The sequence below is a fragment of the Oppia nitens genome, unplaced genomic scaffold (genome assembly GCF_028296485.1).
Source record: "Oppia nitens isolate AA-2021 unplaced genomic scaffold, nextdenovo-longstitch-racon4-pilon3 scaffold3_pilon_pilon_pilon, whole genome shotgun sequence".
In the NCBI taxonomy this organism is placed as follows: domain Eukaryota; kingdom Metazoa; phylum Arthropoda; class Arachnida; order Sarcoptiformes; family Oppiidae; genus Oppia; species Oppia nitens.
The window spans coordinates 4,591,054-4,606,962 of record NW_026533221.1 but is presented as its reverse complement, the minus strand read 5'-3'; the positions used below and the strand labels follow the sequence as shown (position 1 = coordinate 4,606,962).

The 15,909-nt window shown below is 23.6% G+C and overlaps 1 protein-coding gene across 2 annotated transcripts; it reads left to right on the top strand.

Moving 5' to 3' along the window:
• Positions 1-17: 17 nt before the first annotated feature.
• LOC128957527 (major facilitator superfamily domain-containing protein 12-like) lies at positions 18-2,626 on the top strand. 2 transcript variants are annotated; one of them, XM_054303300.1, is made up of 7 exons: positions 18-380; positions 508-1,527; positions 1,598-1,690; positions 1,771-1,950; positions 2,017-2,190; positions 2,272-2,359; positions 2,422-2,626. In XM_054303300.1, exons 2-7 carry the CDS (start codon positions 601-603, stop codon positions 2,517-2,519), a joined length of 1,560 nt encoding a protein of 519 aa, XP_054159275.1. In that variant the 5' UTR covers positions 18-380; positions 508-600; the 3' UTR covers positions 2,520-2,626. The 2 variants fall into 2 exon arrangements, with proteins under 2 accessions (XP_054159275.1, XP_054159274.1); XM_054303299.1 differs by having other exon boundaries at positions 18-436.
• Positions 2,627-15,909: the final 13,283 nt, after the last annotated feature.

Below are 15,909 nucleotides of genomic sequence, written 5' to 3'. Positions count from 1 at the left end.
ATAATATTTTTGTGATGAATCAGTTGTAATGTTGTGCTAACTATTGGTTGAAAGTTGTTTGACAACAGGTTTTACAATCAATCAAAACAATAGTCATATGAATACTATGTTTATTACAATAATGTGTTAATTGTTACGACTCTGGAGTGACAACAAAGTAATGTGAGATCAGTTGAAGTGATCACTTAAGTGGGCGTTTGTTTGCACACTATAGTTGTCACTTGTCTTCTCTATTATCATCAAATCATTGTACAGTAATTGTCTGTATTTGTGTCACAATTTTATTAACAATATATATGCGAAACATTTGTTTTTATTACACAAATGAAGACTTCTGTGATTTGAAAACAAACAAACAAAGACTTTTGATGGAAACAAATGTATGATTTTTGCTATTTATAAACATTTGTTATCACTTGTTGTCATCAAATGACTGGTTAGACATTAATTTGTTTAATTGTAATTATAGTCTATTAAAATGACATAATTTTATTTAATTATTTTCAGATGATACCAATCTTTACCATTGATGACAATAGTATCCACACTCTGTAGTTGACTATAGCCTATTGTAAGAGTTAATTGTGATTTAGATATAAAATGGCTGAAGAAGACGATGCGATGATATCGTTAAGTGAATCAACAAATCGTCATTTTTTACCATTAAGACAACGATTGGCCTTTTGTGTGGGTCATGTCCTCAATGATGTTTGCGCCGCCATTTGGTTTTCATACTTCTTGGTTTACATGCATTTTATTAATCGTTTCCATAAAACGGCGGCTTATTTACTATTAATTGGACAAATAGCCGATGCAATCGCCACACCATTTGTTGGCATTGAACTCGACAAAGACAACGACTGGTGGATCTGCAGATATGGTCGTAAAAAGTGTTGGCACTTATTGGGAACAGTTCTTATATGTGTCACATTTCCCATAATTTTTACCAAATGTATTGGCTGTGACAGCACCAGTGAAAACGCCAAAATGGTCTATTATTCAGCGTTTATAGTGATCTTCCAGTTTGGTTGGGCAGCCGTTCAGATCAGTCATTTGTCTCTGATTCCCGATTTGACTCCTTATTCCAGTGAAAGGGTTGAATTGAATGCCTGGAGATATGCCTTATCTGTTGCCTCTAATATAACGGTTTATTTAATCGCATGGCTTATGTTTTATCTCGACGGCAGACACAAAGCAGACAGCGATCAAATCACTCCTAACGATGACTTTATCTTTAGAGATATTATACTAATTGTTATGTCTATCGGCGTTGTCTTATCACTTATCTTTCACTTTGGTGTCAAAGAAGCCCCACAGATGTCCATCGTTACAAATATACGAAACTCAAGAGATAATTTGATGACTTTAGATTTACCATCAATTGAAACGCATCTCAAGTGGAAACATTGGTTTAAAGAATCTCAGTTTTATAAAGTGGGTCTTCTTTATACGGGTACCAGACTTTACGTTAATTTAATTCAGGTTTATGTCCCGCTTTTTCTTCAGGAAACATTAAAACTTAAAAAAGTATTTTTATTTTATACATTTTTTTGTGTTTAATTACAATTAAATAATTATAATTTATTTTAAATTTTAGGATAGCATCGCTTATATACCTCTTGTAATATACAGTTCAGGATTTATCTCATCATTTCTAATGAAGTATATTAACACAAAAATAGGAAAAAAAGTAATTATCGATAGTATTATATTTATAATAATAAAACTTATAAATATATTTTATAATTGTATTAATATTTATTTTTTTAGTTAACTTATTTTATTGGAAACAGTATATCATTGAGTGCTAGCATTTGGTTATATTTTGGTACTTATGATTCGTTCAAGAAATATGACATCTATGGTGTTACAGTTTTAATGGGTATATCAGGCTCTACAATGTTAATCACAAGTTTGTCGATCACCAATGATATGATTGGACACAACACTGTATTTTATTAAATTAAAGTTTATTAATCAAATTATAATTAACGGTAATATAATTGTCTGATTCAGTCAAGCGGAGCATTTGTTTTTGGTGCCATGAGTTTTATGGATAAATTGTCGAATGGAATCGCTGTGATTGTCATCGAGAATCTTCATCCGTGTAAGACATGCGGATGTAGTGTTTGTGATAATTATTATCGAAATATATTGGCTTTTGTTTGCGGTGGTGCAACCATTTTAACTGTATGTCTATTTAATAATTATTGATTATACCATTAAATTATTTCTAAATAATAATAATTATTATTATTTTTAACTAAATAGTTGATTGCATTGGCTCTGTTAGCACCGCATCCGATCGGTGTTTCAAGAAATAATCAATTATTTACCACAAGTAATACTATCAATAATGGTATGAAAAATTATGTGAATTTCAAATTTAACACTAAATTTAACAAAAAAAAATATTTACAGACGAAGAGATTGAGTCCGATGACGAAGACTTAGATAATTGTTTCGATAATTCTGTTTCGCCATTAATTTCCAACAATCGTGATATTAATATTAATTGATTTTATTTGTTTTTAAATATAAATATTTACAGTATATATATATTCTGTTTATTTTTATTGGTATTTTATAAATTTTTATAATATAATCTAGTCTACAATAACTGTTAAAGCACTAAATTAAACTTTTATAATAATTTATATTTATTAAATTAATTATCTATTGTTGAGTTATCCAACAAATGTTTTATAAAAAAATTATTGCAATAAAATTAAAAATTATTTTACAGCATTTTGTTTGTTTTATTTGTATTGAATGGTAGTATTATTTAATATACCTGTAGTTTTATTATATCATAGGTTTCATTTATTATATTGTATTAATGAAATACTACTGTATAATTACCGGTACTGTAGTTTTATAAATATTAAATATACATATTTATAATCAATTTATTAAAACTCTGAGTCATAAAAATTGATTTTCAAAAACATGTTATAAAATATTTGTTAAATTATACAGTAGTGATGATTGTGACAAATGAATATAATGTTATATAATAATAATAATAATAATAATAAGATAAAAAATATAAATACAAAATTTTGAATGAATTAAATATTGAAATTGTACTGTATATGACCAGTATAAAATTTATATTAAATTTGAATAGAAAAGTAACCAAGTACGGGTAACTCCAATACAATTATTTTATACAATGTATATCTTTAGTGGTTATATAATAACCAGTGGTTGCATAAAATCTTATTTAACATTGAATGTCTTAACAAAATATTACATAAAACTAAAATTGTTTATAATGTAAGATATAATAGAGAAATTGACAATAGATATAACCAGAAAATATAGTCTATTAGCATTAAAAGTTTTAATTAAAAACTAAAATCGTGTTATACAGTATGTTATATCAACGATAATTGCTGTGGTATTAATCAAATTGTTAACTTTGTTTTAAAAAATATATATATTTATTCCCAGCTATGCCATTACATTAAACAATTTGATTGTAAGACCCAGTGCTTTGCCAAAAGTATTAATATAATATGTTATGCTGTTTGGGGTGTTTAATATTGTGAGCATCAGTGACAATACAATTGCATTTGGAGTTAATGTTCATTGAATGCATTGATTAAAGCTTTATAGTGACTAAATTATATACTATATGTTGGATATAATAATACTACTGTATATTATATAATGATAACAAAAGAGTCAGTTGTCATATAAAAGTTGGTATAACTGTGTAAACGGAAAAGGCTTTCCATTTTTCACAGATATATCTGTCTTCAAATAAAAAACATGTTAACTATAAATATAAGAGTATTTTGTAAATGATGTGCTCATAAATCACTAAAAACAGCACTTTTTGCACAATTATTATATATATTATATATATACAGTTTGTGTTATCCTATCATTTGTGACTCAAAATATTATATAACAAAATATTGCTCTTTTTGTGGACTTATTATTTCTGCCTCAAAGAGTAACCATTGTGTGTATTAAGTTATGACATAACACACTCATAATATTAGTCAAGATATGAATCATAACTTATATAATGTATTATAAGCATTGCATTATAACTTTCATCGAGATTTTTGTGTTATCTATTCAATGACTAACTTTTGATTAAATGACATAACATTAACATTATATCAAAGTTTACTATAGAAGTAAATGATATCATATGTGTATTATTGACTATTAATTCTACTCTATTAACACTATTTATTATTATAATAATATAAATTTTTATATTGTACTATATATTCAATAAAACTCATCAGTATTTCAAATGTTTTACTACTGAGACAAACATTTTGATTGTCGCCAAATAATGTTAACACTGTTGTTAAAACATTATTTTTATTACTTTTGCAAAGTTATTATAGTATTATTAATAATATTAGACATACAATAATTTTTGTCAAAATCACTTTTGATTATAATGACATAAGTAACCAAGGTGTTTTCAAAACAAAATACACAACTTTTATAATATACTGTATATAAGTCAAACATTACGGGCAATAATTATAAACTTTAAAAAAACTAAGTTTACATTTACAACAATTTGTTTACTATTATTTTTTATAAAAATCAATACAAAAAATCTATATTAGTTTAACTATTTCTAGTTTAAGTTTCCTATATTATCATTATGAGTAATTGGCATTGTCGCTAAAATTATGAAAATTAAAACAATATATATTTTATTTAGTATTAAATTTCAACAAAATAACCTTGGTTACTTACTAATACATTATAAAACAGATGCAAATTGCTGTAAATGACTAAATATAATATACATTTGTAAATGCATTATATTATAGGAAATTAAGGCATTTATATCATATACATATTTGCTTACTTTGACTATTAAATTTATTTTATTACATTTAGTAAAATCTTATTTATTTTTATTATGTCTTTGGTTGCATTGTTAACAAGTTTTAGCACAAATTACTCTAACATTTCAACACAATTGCCACGACTTTTATACAAAAACTTTTTTATTAATTTATTTTATTATCTAATCTCTGCATTCATGTTAAAAATATTATTCACCACTTAATATAGAAACCATTGCTGAAAATATATTATTCGTGTAATTGATATTTTAAGTATATCTACGTAAGAATCTCTAAAGGATTAATAAAATAAATTATTATATATATATATATATTATTAGAAATGTTAACCAAAAATCTTGATTACCCTCTTATATATAAAAGTTTATTCACAACGATTACCGAAAGAAATATAAATTTTAAATTATAATCTATATTTTGAAAGAAAATTATTATAGCAATAATGATATGAAATAAAACATTACAAACACATATAATGTCATTACATTAGTTTATGTGAATTTTGTGGTAAATTAGCTGAAAGTTTCATAATAATAACAGTAATAGTAATAATAATATTAGCAAAATCTAAGTAATATAACTTATTTGATAACACAATTGAAAAATAATGTAAAAACATTTATCACATGAATATAATGAACAAAAGTTTTTTAATTTATTAAATTTATTTTATTTGACGCATTTTCTTGTTTTATAAAATAAAATAATATTTTCTGTTAATTTAATCAATAAAAATATTTTAACTAAATAATTTAATAATATAATTTTCTATACTTTGTTGCTTTTTAATATAATATATAATAAAATTTTTATTATAATTTTTTTTATAAATATATTGTAATATACCGGTACATTATAATGTAATATAACATACTGTATATATTGTATTTTTACTGCTATTGTTTATAAGCTTACTAATAATAATTTGTATAGTAATATAGTGTATAAACAATATAAATATAATATTTACAACATATAGTTTTACAAAAATAAAACATATTTTACTTTAAAATTATATTTAATGAGTGATTATAACATCATATGAATCACAATACTTAATAGATATCGCAAAAAGTTATATAAGTAAGACTTAGTATCTATTTTGAGACACATTCACGATCTCATTGAATGTGCACTCATTTTCGTGATGTTATCCATCACTTGCATTGAATAAACAATTAAAGAATAGCTTTACTTTAAAAATAATAACTTAAATAAACTTACAGTTAAATGTAATTATAATTATATATATATATATATAATATTATATATATATTCAGTATAAATGTATTCAGTATTTGCATCAAAAGCAAACCGAAAGCAAATTTGTAATTATAGTTTTGTAATATTGTTTAAAGATTTAATTTTATTGAAATTTAAAAAATATAGTAGTTATTGAAAGAGAGAAAGAAAGAGAGCTGAAAGAGACTTGCGATTGAATTAAAGTATTTCGGTTTACTTTTACTTCAAACTTTGTGTCTATTAAACAAATACAATATTATTTCTGACTTTTATAGTACAATAAAAAAAATCAATTTGTATACAAACACTACATAAATCAGTCTCTACTGTATAGATATGTCTATTGGTTTTTTTGTGTAATTTTTATATTTAACACATATTGAAAATAAGTCAGTATTAAAGTAAATGTAAACATAAGTTGAGATCTATCAGTGGTGATGTTGTTTTGCTGAGGTATCACATTTGACAACTAGAAAAGCCACTTAAAAGTGTGTTTCAAGTAGTTTGTAATCTATAAAGTATTTGTTAAAAATGTAGTTTAGTTTATATAGCGAGTCATTTACAGCAAATGGTTTACTTTGAATTCAAACTCAAATACTCTAAAGTTATGTCCTTCTCATTGATGTTCAGGTGTTTTGCCCGAAGAGCCACTGCATTGTAACTGTTATTGGGCTCCCAGTGGGGTATCGGTGCTATCAATGCCCACAATAGTTATTGTAAAGGTCTTCACACACACACAAAACTCTTTGTATGTGAAAAATTTACTTTTTAGAGGACCACAAAATTGTTGTATATTTACTATACAGTCATAGCTATAGCCAAACATTTGTAGCCAATCCTTATGTATACAGACTTATAGGTTTAATTTACAACTAATAATAGATTATTATATTAGAAGCTAATATATAGTCAACTGAAAAGTAATGTAAACTAAACAATTGAGTGCATGTATTATGTGGTATCAAATGCATACTCTATTGGCTTTGTATGCATTCAACAAATGTTCACATCTTTGCTATGTTTAAGGACTTAAAATGAAGACTCATTAGTGTCTCAAAAGTACGGATCACTTAAATCACAAACACTTGGATTGCATGTATAACTTATATATAAGTACTAACTATTAATAAGATATGATTACCCACTCATCACATAACATGCAAAACAATATTTTACAACTTTATTGCAATTGTTTTTTGTTGAATTCAATTGTATTTCCTGTAATGACACTAATATTACTGTATATTTAAAAATCATTGAAGACATTGAACGCATTGTGCCGCTGCTAATGACTTCTTGATCTCGATATATCTCATGCAACAAATCTAAACCACAATAATATTATATATTATTATATAATATATTATTGAAAAATGTTTTATGTATTGTATACAATAATAAATTAATGGCTAATAACTGCTAATTTATATGGGAAATGCCACAAACGGGTTAACTCGCAAATAACACATACTATTAATGACTGTCTTTCAATAAAAAATACATTATTATAAACCGGAACATCATATGAATTGTTTTTAAAAAGTCTCGGATTATTCATTTTGTAAATTTAAAAACAATTCATATCATATAACTCTAAGATTCCTATACTTAGATTTTTTAAAAACATATTGTTGTAAATACATATATAATACATATACTCTAAGTTATAATACATTTAGATTATATACTATTAGTTGGCAGAAGTTGTTAATAAGTGGTTCAAACAGTCTATTGGTAACTCGGGTTCATATTTTGTTCTCATATTTTGTTGGTACCGGTAATGATGTTTGTTGTTAATAGCAGTTTCATTGAGTATTTCCAGTCAAAAATAATAGCCAATTCTTGTGTATGTATGTATGTGTGTATGTATATGTGTGTGTATGTGTGTGTGTATGTATGTGTGTATGTATGTGTGTATGTATGTGTGTATGTATGTGTGTATGTATGTGTATATATATATGTATGTATGTGTGTGTGTCAGTCAAGAAGCTGATGATGAGCTCTGAAAAACAAAAGCCAAATAATATGAAAGAGTGTTAAGAGTGCAATAGATTGCAATACATTAGTTCACAATTGAACTTTCGATTGAAGGCTTGAGAATAGATTGTAGTCTTTTGTATCGCCGCTAAACTCCTGCTGTTATCCAAATTGGTCTCACCATCCAAACGAACACTTGAGGGCACTTATATACTATGGGGCCATACCTTATGAGTACCACAGGTGTTCCCTAACTTGGCCATCATTTATGTCCATAACATGATCGGACATTTTAATGTGTCATCTCAATGATGCTCAGGTGTAAAGAATGGGCGGTTCGCCCGATAGATATCCATACATATCTATAAATATCTATACATATCTTTACCCATAAGCTTACAGTAAGCACTCATCGTATAACTGACTGCCTCATTGGGTCTACCCATACCTTACATACAATATCTAATCATTTCTAAATGACCACTACTATAATGCTATACTTATTTTATGTGCTATAATCTACAGTATATGCCATACATTGTATGTTATGAGCAGTTTTTTGGTCAGTTGTTATTAACTATAAGACAACAGATGTTTTTCAGTTAATTTCAATAACCAATTGCCACTTCTCACGTATAAATAGTTGTCAATAGTTTTACAAAAACGCAACAAATCTTATTATAATTTATATGTCAACTGAACTCAATTTTAATTAATATTATATCAAAATTAACAGAAACAACATTTTTTCAAAATACTTTAAACTCCATTTTTATTAATAATTATTTGGAGATATTGGGATTAATAAATAAATAATTTTTTTGAGACACACTTTTATTTTTTATTTTATTCATTAACTTATAAATGATATGGTAATAGAAAAATTAACTAATCATAGATTTTTGTATACAGTATTGTGACGGTCTATATGTGGATACAAGTCTGATGCAAATTGATAATACAAATTTTCATCTATAATATTATAATAATTAATATTATAAAATGTAATTTTGCTATACTGTATTATTGACACATTATATTTTAAAGTATTTTTAAATGATTTTATATAAAACATAATAATAATTAATTTTTTGTCCAGGTCAATAATGACAACTTTATAATGTATTAGTTTTTCATTTACTTAGATTTAATATTGCAATATAAATAAAATATGTTATCATTAAGTTAGCATTTGTTTTGTTTTTTAAAAGATTAAATATAGTACTGAATCAAAACTTATAATTAAAAACTGAATAAATAAGTTTGTTTAATAATACAATATAAATATGCATTGCATTATATTTTTGTTTTATTGAATAATTTATTAAATACAAAAAAATTATTTTTATTATATTTACTTAATCTAAAATTGAATAAAAATTGTTTTAATACTTTAATTTATTTGAAAAAAACGATAAATGCCTTTAGTGTTAATAATAATCATTAGAAGTTATTGCTAAAAAATAAAATATGAAATTAAATAATAATAATATAAATAAAAGATGAATCTTTAAATTATTTTTAATTTAAGCAATTAATTAAAACAGTTTAACACTACACAAATACTCATATCATAAATATTATCATGAAATTATTATATGCAATTTTTTTGCTGTTTTAGACTATATATGAAAAATTTATTATTATAATCGATAGTAATTATTAGTAAAAACAAAAACTCAAAATTAATTTTTTATCTATGATAACTTGTACTTAATAATAATAAAATTAATATAAATTAATTGTTTATTGCTAGAAATATTTTGATAATGTAAATAAAGTACATTTTAAATGTAAATTGTTTATATTTCATTCAATATATTTTTAATTATAAAACATTTATTAGCACTTAATTATTTATATATTAATATAATTTTATTTAATTATTTTTTAGTTAGTTGTTTAAGATCATTACGAAATGCAATGTTATTTTAAACGGTATAATGTTTTGCTAAATTATTTTTAAAAATATTATTAAATGTTTGATTACGTTACGATCTATATAATAATAATTATTATTATCAAATTTATAATTTTATTAAATAAAAAATTATTAATTTGTAATGCATTCAAAGTCATTGTGTTGTTAAGCGTTTATCATTTAAAAACTTAATAATTGAAATCACGCTAAATATTGATTAAGATTTAAGATAATTAAATAGTTTTTAGTATATTTTAAATAAATCTGTTTTAAAAATATTATTAATTTATTTATACTTTGAAATCCTTTTAATTTTTAAAAAAGCTTTCCATTTCAGTAAATTTAAAAATTAACTTATTATGAAAATAATCAAATAATTTAGGATTTTTCATATAAACCAATTTTGCAAATCTTTATTATTTATTATAAATGTTTAAATATGTTAAATATGATTAACAATTCATTGATAAAAGAAAATTAAGTTATATTTTCAGTTAATATTATTACATTAGTCATGCAAACTTCTAATTATTTTTTATACAAATATTTTTAAACTTGTGTTTTGTAAATTATGATTATTCAAATTATAATGAATGATACGACTGATAAAAATAATAATAGTTTTAAAAGTTTATTATAAAATATTAAATTGAAAACTTACAGTAATTTAACAAATATATTGAAATGCAAATAACATAATAAGCTTAATTACAAATAATTTACTATATAATAAAAAAATTACAATAAATGCTTAGTGTTTAAATGTTTTCACAAAAAATAAAACTATTATATGAAAATGATAATAATTATAAATCAGTGATTAAAATTGCAAAATAATATAGAAAATACTTTAATTTAACTAGTACAAAATATTAAAAAATAGTAGTGATTTATACAATTAAATTTTTAATAAAACAAAAATACTGTTTAATCAAATTTAGACACATTGGATAAAATTACATTTTTTTCTGTAAACTTTGCTTTAAAACATTTTAACGGTAACTTTTTGCTCCATTGTAGCTATAAAATACTTTTATTAGATAATTACTGTAAATAATAAAATAATTTGTTTGTGATTTTGTTAATAATATATTTGTATAACGTATTAATATATGCTAATTATTCTGGAAATAATTAATTAACAAATAGTCTTTCAAAGAAACTAAATATAATTTTTAAAAATATTACAAAATAAGATTATTTTGCTTTTTATCTTTTAAAATGTTTTTATATGTAAATGATTAATATTTAAAAATACTTATAAAAGGCTAAAAACACTTTTGATGACAAATAATTATATTTAAAAAAAGTTTATGTTTAGTCAAAATTGGTTTATTTTAACAAAATAGCTCAGGTCATTAATATTTTGTTTTTCTAATAATATTAGCAAAATATATAAAATATAATTTAAAAGTAAATATATCATCAAATTGGGTAATGAATAATATTTTAATATGAAAGTTGTGGTCATTAGCAACAATAATATACTGTATATATAATATATAGAAGCCGTTCGTAACATGAGTTTGCAAACGGCGATCACGTTTTGGCAATGAATTAAATGATATCAACTCTAGTGATGGCACTGATGGCACTTATATATAATATATCATAATATATATATATATATATATCTAATGTATATATCGGTGCGTGTAATATGACTTAAGAAAAAAGTTTTGATTGTCATTCATATACCCGCATCATATGCGCCAAACTCATGGATTTCATGATATATGAACTCAAGTCTGAATCCTGGGCGGACACAGACCTAACAAATGTAAATAATTATTTGTTTCATATATATGTAACTAAATGTAATTAATGCCCGAAAGCCATAAGTTATAGAGTACTTCGTCAAACACACCGAAATAATACATCAACTTTTTTGTTATTCAAATAAAAATTATATTATTTTACTTTCATTGCTAACCTTTATATACAGTATATATATATATATATATAAATTACTATTGTATATATATATATAACAATTTATGTTTTGCAAATCATATAGTTTATTACATGTAAAAACTGTGGGCTATTTCGAGAAAAATTTGTAAAAATAAACTTTTTGTTTAATGAGAAAAACAATTATTGCTTTAATGTTATATTCAAATGCATTTTAATTATTATTTTGAAAATTTGTCACAAATTCGTGTATATATCGCTTCACTGGTAATGGCTTTCAAATAATTACTTTTATGTTGTGATATCATCGCAATAAAAGTGTATTATATTTGTATAAAATTGTTTTATACAAATTTATTGTTGTATTTGTATAAATTTGTTTTACTAATTTTTGATTAAAAAAATTAACCTTTATTAAATATTATAAACATAATTTTGCATTTAATTTATATTAAGAACTACAAGTATATCTTAAATATTGTATTTTTATAATGTCTTAATTTCAGAGATAAATATTTGCTAATTATTCTTAAATATTTGCATAAAATTATTCACTTATAGAAAATTGAATTAGTCTGAGATTAATTAATTATAAAGTTGTGTCTAAAAAAAAGTTTAAAACAATTAATCAGCATATTGTAGATTGTGTTAAAAACTTGTAAAAATTAATTTTGAAAACATAGCATAAAATTGTTTATATTTTGTTTACAGAATCTATTGTTTGATGTCATGAGAAATAATCATAAAAATTGTGTAATACGTGAACAACACAAACAACTAATGTTTATTACTTTTTTGTGGCAAACAATAAGCACAAGTTGTATATAAAGCTATACAAGTGTTAGTACATTACACGTATTGTACTGTATTATACATGAAATACTCAATATGCAAGTCTTAATAGGATGGGTAGCGGCATCAAGACATGCACCGGGAGCTAAATTTTGGTGAACAGATACTAAACAAAATGTGATTGGGAGAGACCGGACACCGGGTGAGAGAGAGAGAGAGAGAGAGAGAGAGAGAGAGAGAGAGAGAAGCTGTAGCACCTGTGCGGACAGTTTGCACACACACTTAAATTGCGTAAATGTTTGCTCCTTAATGTTAAAGTGATTTGCATCAGACTTAATGACATTTGTAATTATTAACACTATTATAGAGATATAGAAAGACTGGAAAAGAATGGGAGAGACAAACACACAATACGTGACTTCCGTTAACACATTTCGGGATTTGAGTGTCTTTTTTAGTGTCTTTACTTACCGGCTATAAGTGATATAAGTAGTAATTTGAATCCCAAAAAATGATTGTAAAATTTAAAGTCATATGTAATATAATGTATACAATTATACGAATACATAAATAAATACATAGACATAAAATTATAAAAAGCTATAATTTAGTGGAAGCAAAGTGTCTATAATAGTCTACAAAAAAAATATTATTGTCTTATAAAAGCCAAATAGTATACAACAAATGTAAAAAACAAGTAAATTATAATAAAGTGAACCTGAAATCTACTATAAGTAATATATGATAAGTAAAACAATACTACCATTAGTGCCATTAGTAGCAATCAGTTTAGAGATGAGATGACTCCCGGGATTTAATTTAGACACTCAGAGCTCTACATATCATTACTAAGTCATTGCTATAATTGAATTAAATGTGAGTCTAATATTCAAAAAACTTTTACAACAATTTCCTCACATCTCCTCTCAGGTTATATTCAAAGAGCAGATGATTTTTGACACTTCTTTTGCATTTAAATTATTAATATATACGATGTTTTAATATGAAATACACATTATAATTGAATATTTTTCTATTAGTCAATAATACTTAATTTATAGGGACGTAGTTTTGGTATCAAAACAACATATATTTTATAACCAAATGTTTAACTAAATTATATGATATCTCTTATCTAATTGAGTGTCTCCAATAATTGATATAATTTTCAAACCTAATTGAAAATTTGAAATATATATTGCAGTTTTAACTATAACTAGAGATCGCTAAAAAATTAGTTTGCTATATTAAATCATGATTAATTGAAATAACAAATAACAAAACTTAGTTGAAATGCTTATATAATTTAAGCAATTTTTAGTTTTGAAATTTTTGATTATTGAAGAATTATAAATTTTACACACCTTTATTTTATAGATTTTATTTGGTGTCAATTATCAGACAATGTGATTAAATAATAAAAACACAACAATTTTAACAATGTTTATATAATAAACTTTTTTTCGATAGTTATTTAACGATAAAAGTTGATATAAATTTTGTATAAAAGTTTTGTTTAAATATCTAGTATGAATTAATTTAATTTTAAAATTTGATTTTTCTTATTTATATTATAAAAACTAAATAATTGTATTATTAAATGCCTTTATTTAGCAATATAAAAGTGCCGAATAAATAAAACATTAATGAAAATATTTAATATATAATAAACATTAATTTATTTGATGTGAAACGAGTTTTAAGTGTTGTTTCTGACATCTAATAAAATATTGAAGTTTAAATAATAATTATTTTTAATTAATTACTGTCAATAAAATAAATAAATTGCTTTAAATATTAGTTTTGAAATACAAAATGTTGTCCCAAAAGGCTAACCTTTGAATAACTTTTATACAATCTCTCTCTCTCTCTCTCTCTCTCTCTTTCTGAATCACTCCTTATTGTAAAACTTATATATCATATATAATATACTTAAAAAGCTATGGTCACAGTGTAATAGTCTGTTATGTTATATATTGTATATAAGATTTTGAGATCAATTATGTTTTGATCGGTGCATCTGTTTGTGTGAAAAAGTCCTGCGGCTAACCATTAAATGTTAATATAATAATAACAAAGAGATTGTGCGCCAAATAATACTATTAATGCATTAATTATAGCATTAATTTTATACAAACAGTAATTTAAAAACAGTTGTACTCTAAAAAATGTGATGCTTTTTGGCTTCATTTGAATACTAGTCGAGAGATAAACAAACTAAACAATTATATGTTAACTATAATTATATAGTCGGCTATATTTCCAACAAATTTATCTCTATTTTAGCACCGTTTCCATCACTTTAAGCAATATGTGTATGTTATACGGTATACTAATAATAGTAAAGGTATGATACAATATACAGTATGTTTAGTATATTATATAATACAATATTTGTATGGATAGTAAATCGCATCATATATTTAAGTCAAAGTAAATGTCTTTAATTGAATTTCTAAATTCTAATCATAAAATAATTATGTATTATATTTGCAAACAATTGCAGTACAATATATATAAGTTATATACACATATAAAATACAAAATATGATATAAATAGTGTAGACTATAATTAGTGTAATTCTATTTACGAGAGTTAATGACATAAACAGTACATGAATTCAAATATTGTACTTTGCATTCAATTTTAATACTAATTAAGTCGAGTGAGAGAGAGAGAGAGAGAGAGAGAGAGAGAGAGAGAGAGAGAGAGAGAGAGAGAGAGAGAGAGAGAGAATTACAGTGAAAGTTAGCCGACAAGTCAGTCACTGCAACTGTTTTGTAGACTAAACTTTGTCTAACATAAGAGATCGTATGTTTGTATTGATTTTTTAGTGACAAATATTGAAAATAATAGATAAAAGTGTTATATTTATAGTTATTGTATGAAACCGTATACAACAACTGTATTATCATTTTGAATGTTACGCTTAAAAGAAAACTGTTTTACAAATTAGTTTCATATAATTTACACTATATTAAAGGGTTGTATATTTGAAATAATTAATGTCAATAATTAACACAACACATGAAAAGATATAAACTTACAATAATGTTAAACCATTAATAGTTTGTTTAGCCTAATGAATGCATAAATCATTAGTAAAATTCGCAAATTGTTTGAAAATTTAAATTAAATTTATAAATTATAATTTGTAATAAATAATTCATATTTTTTGTTTATCTATTAAGTAAATTTAGAATGTATAATTT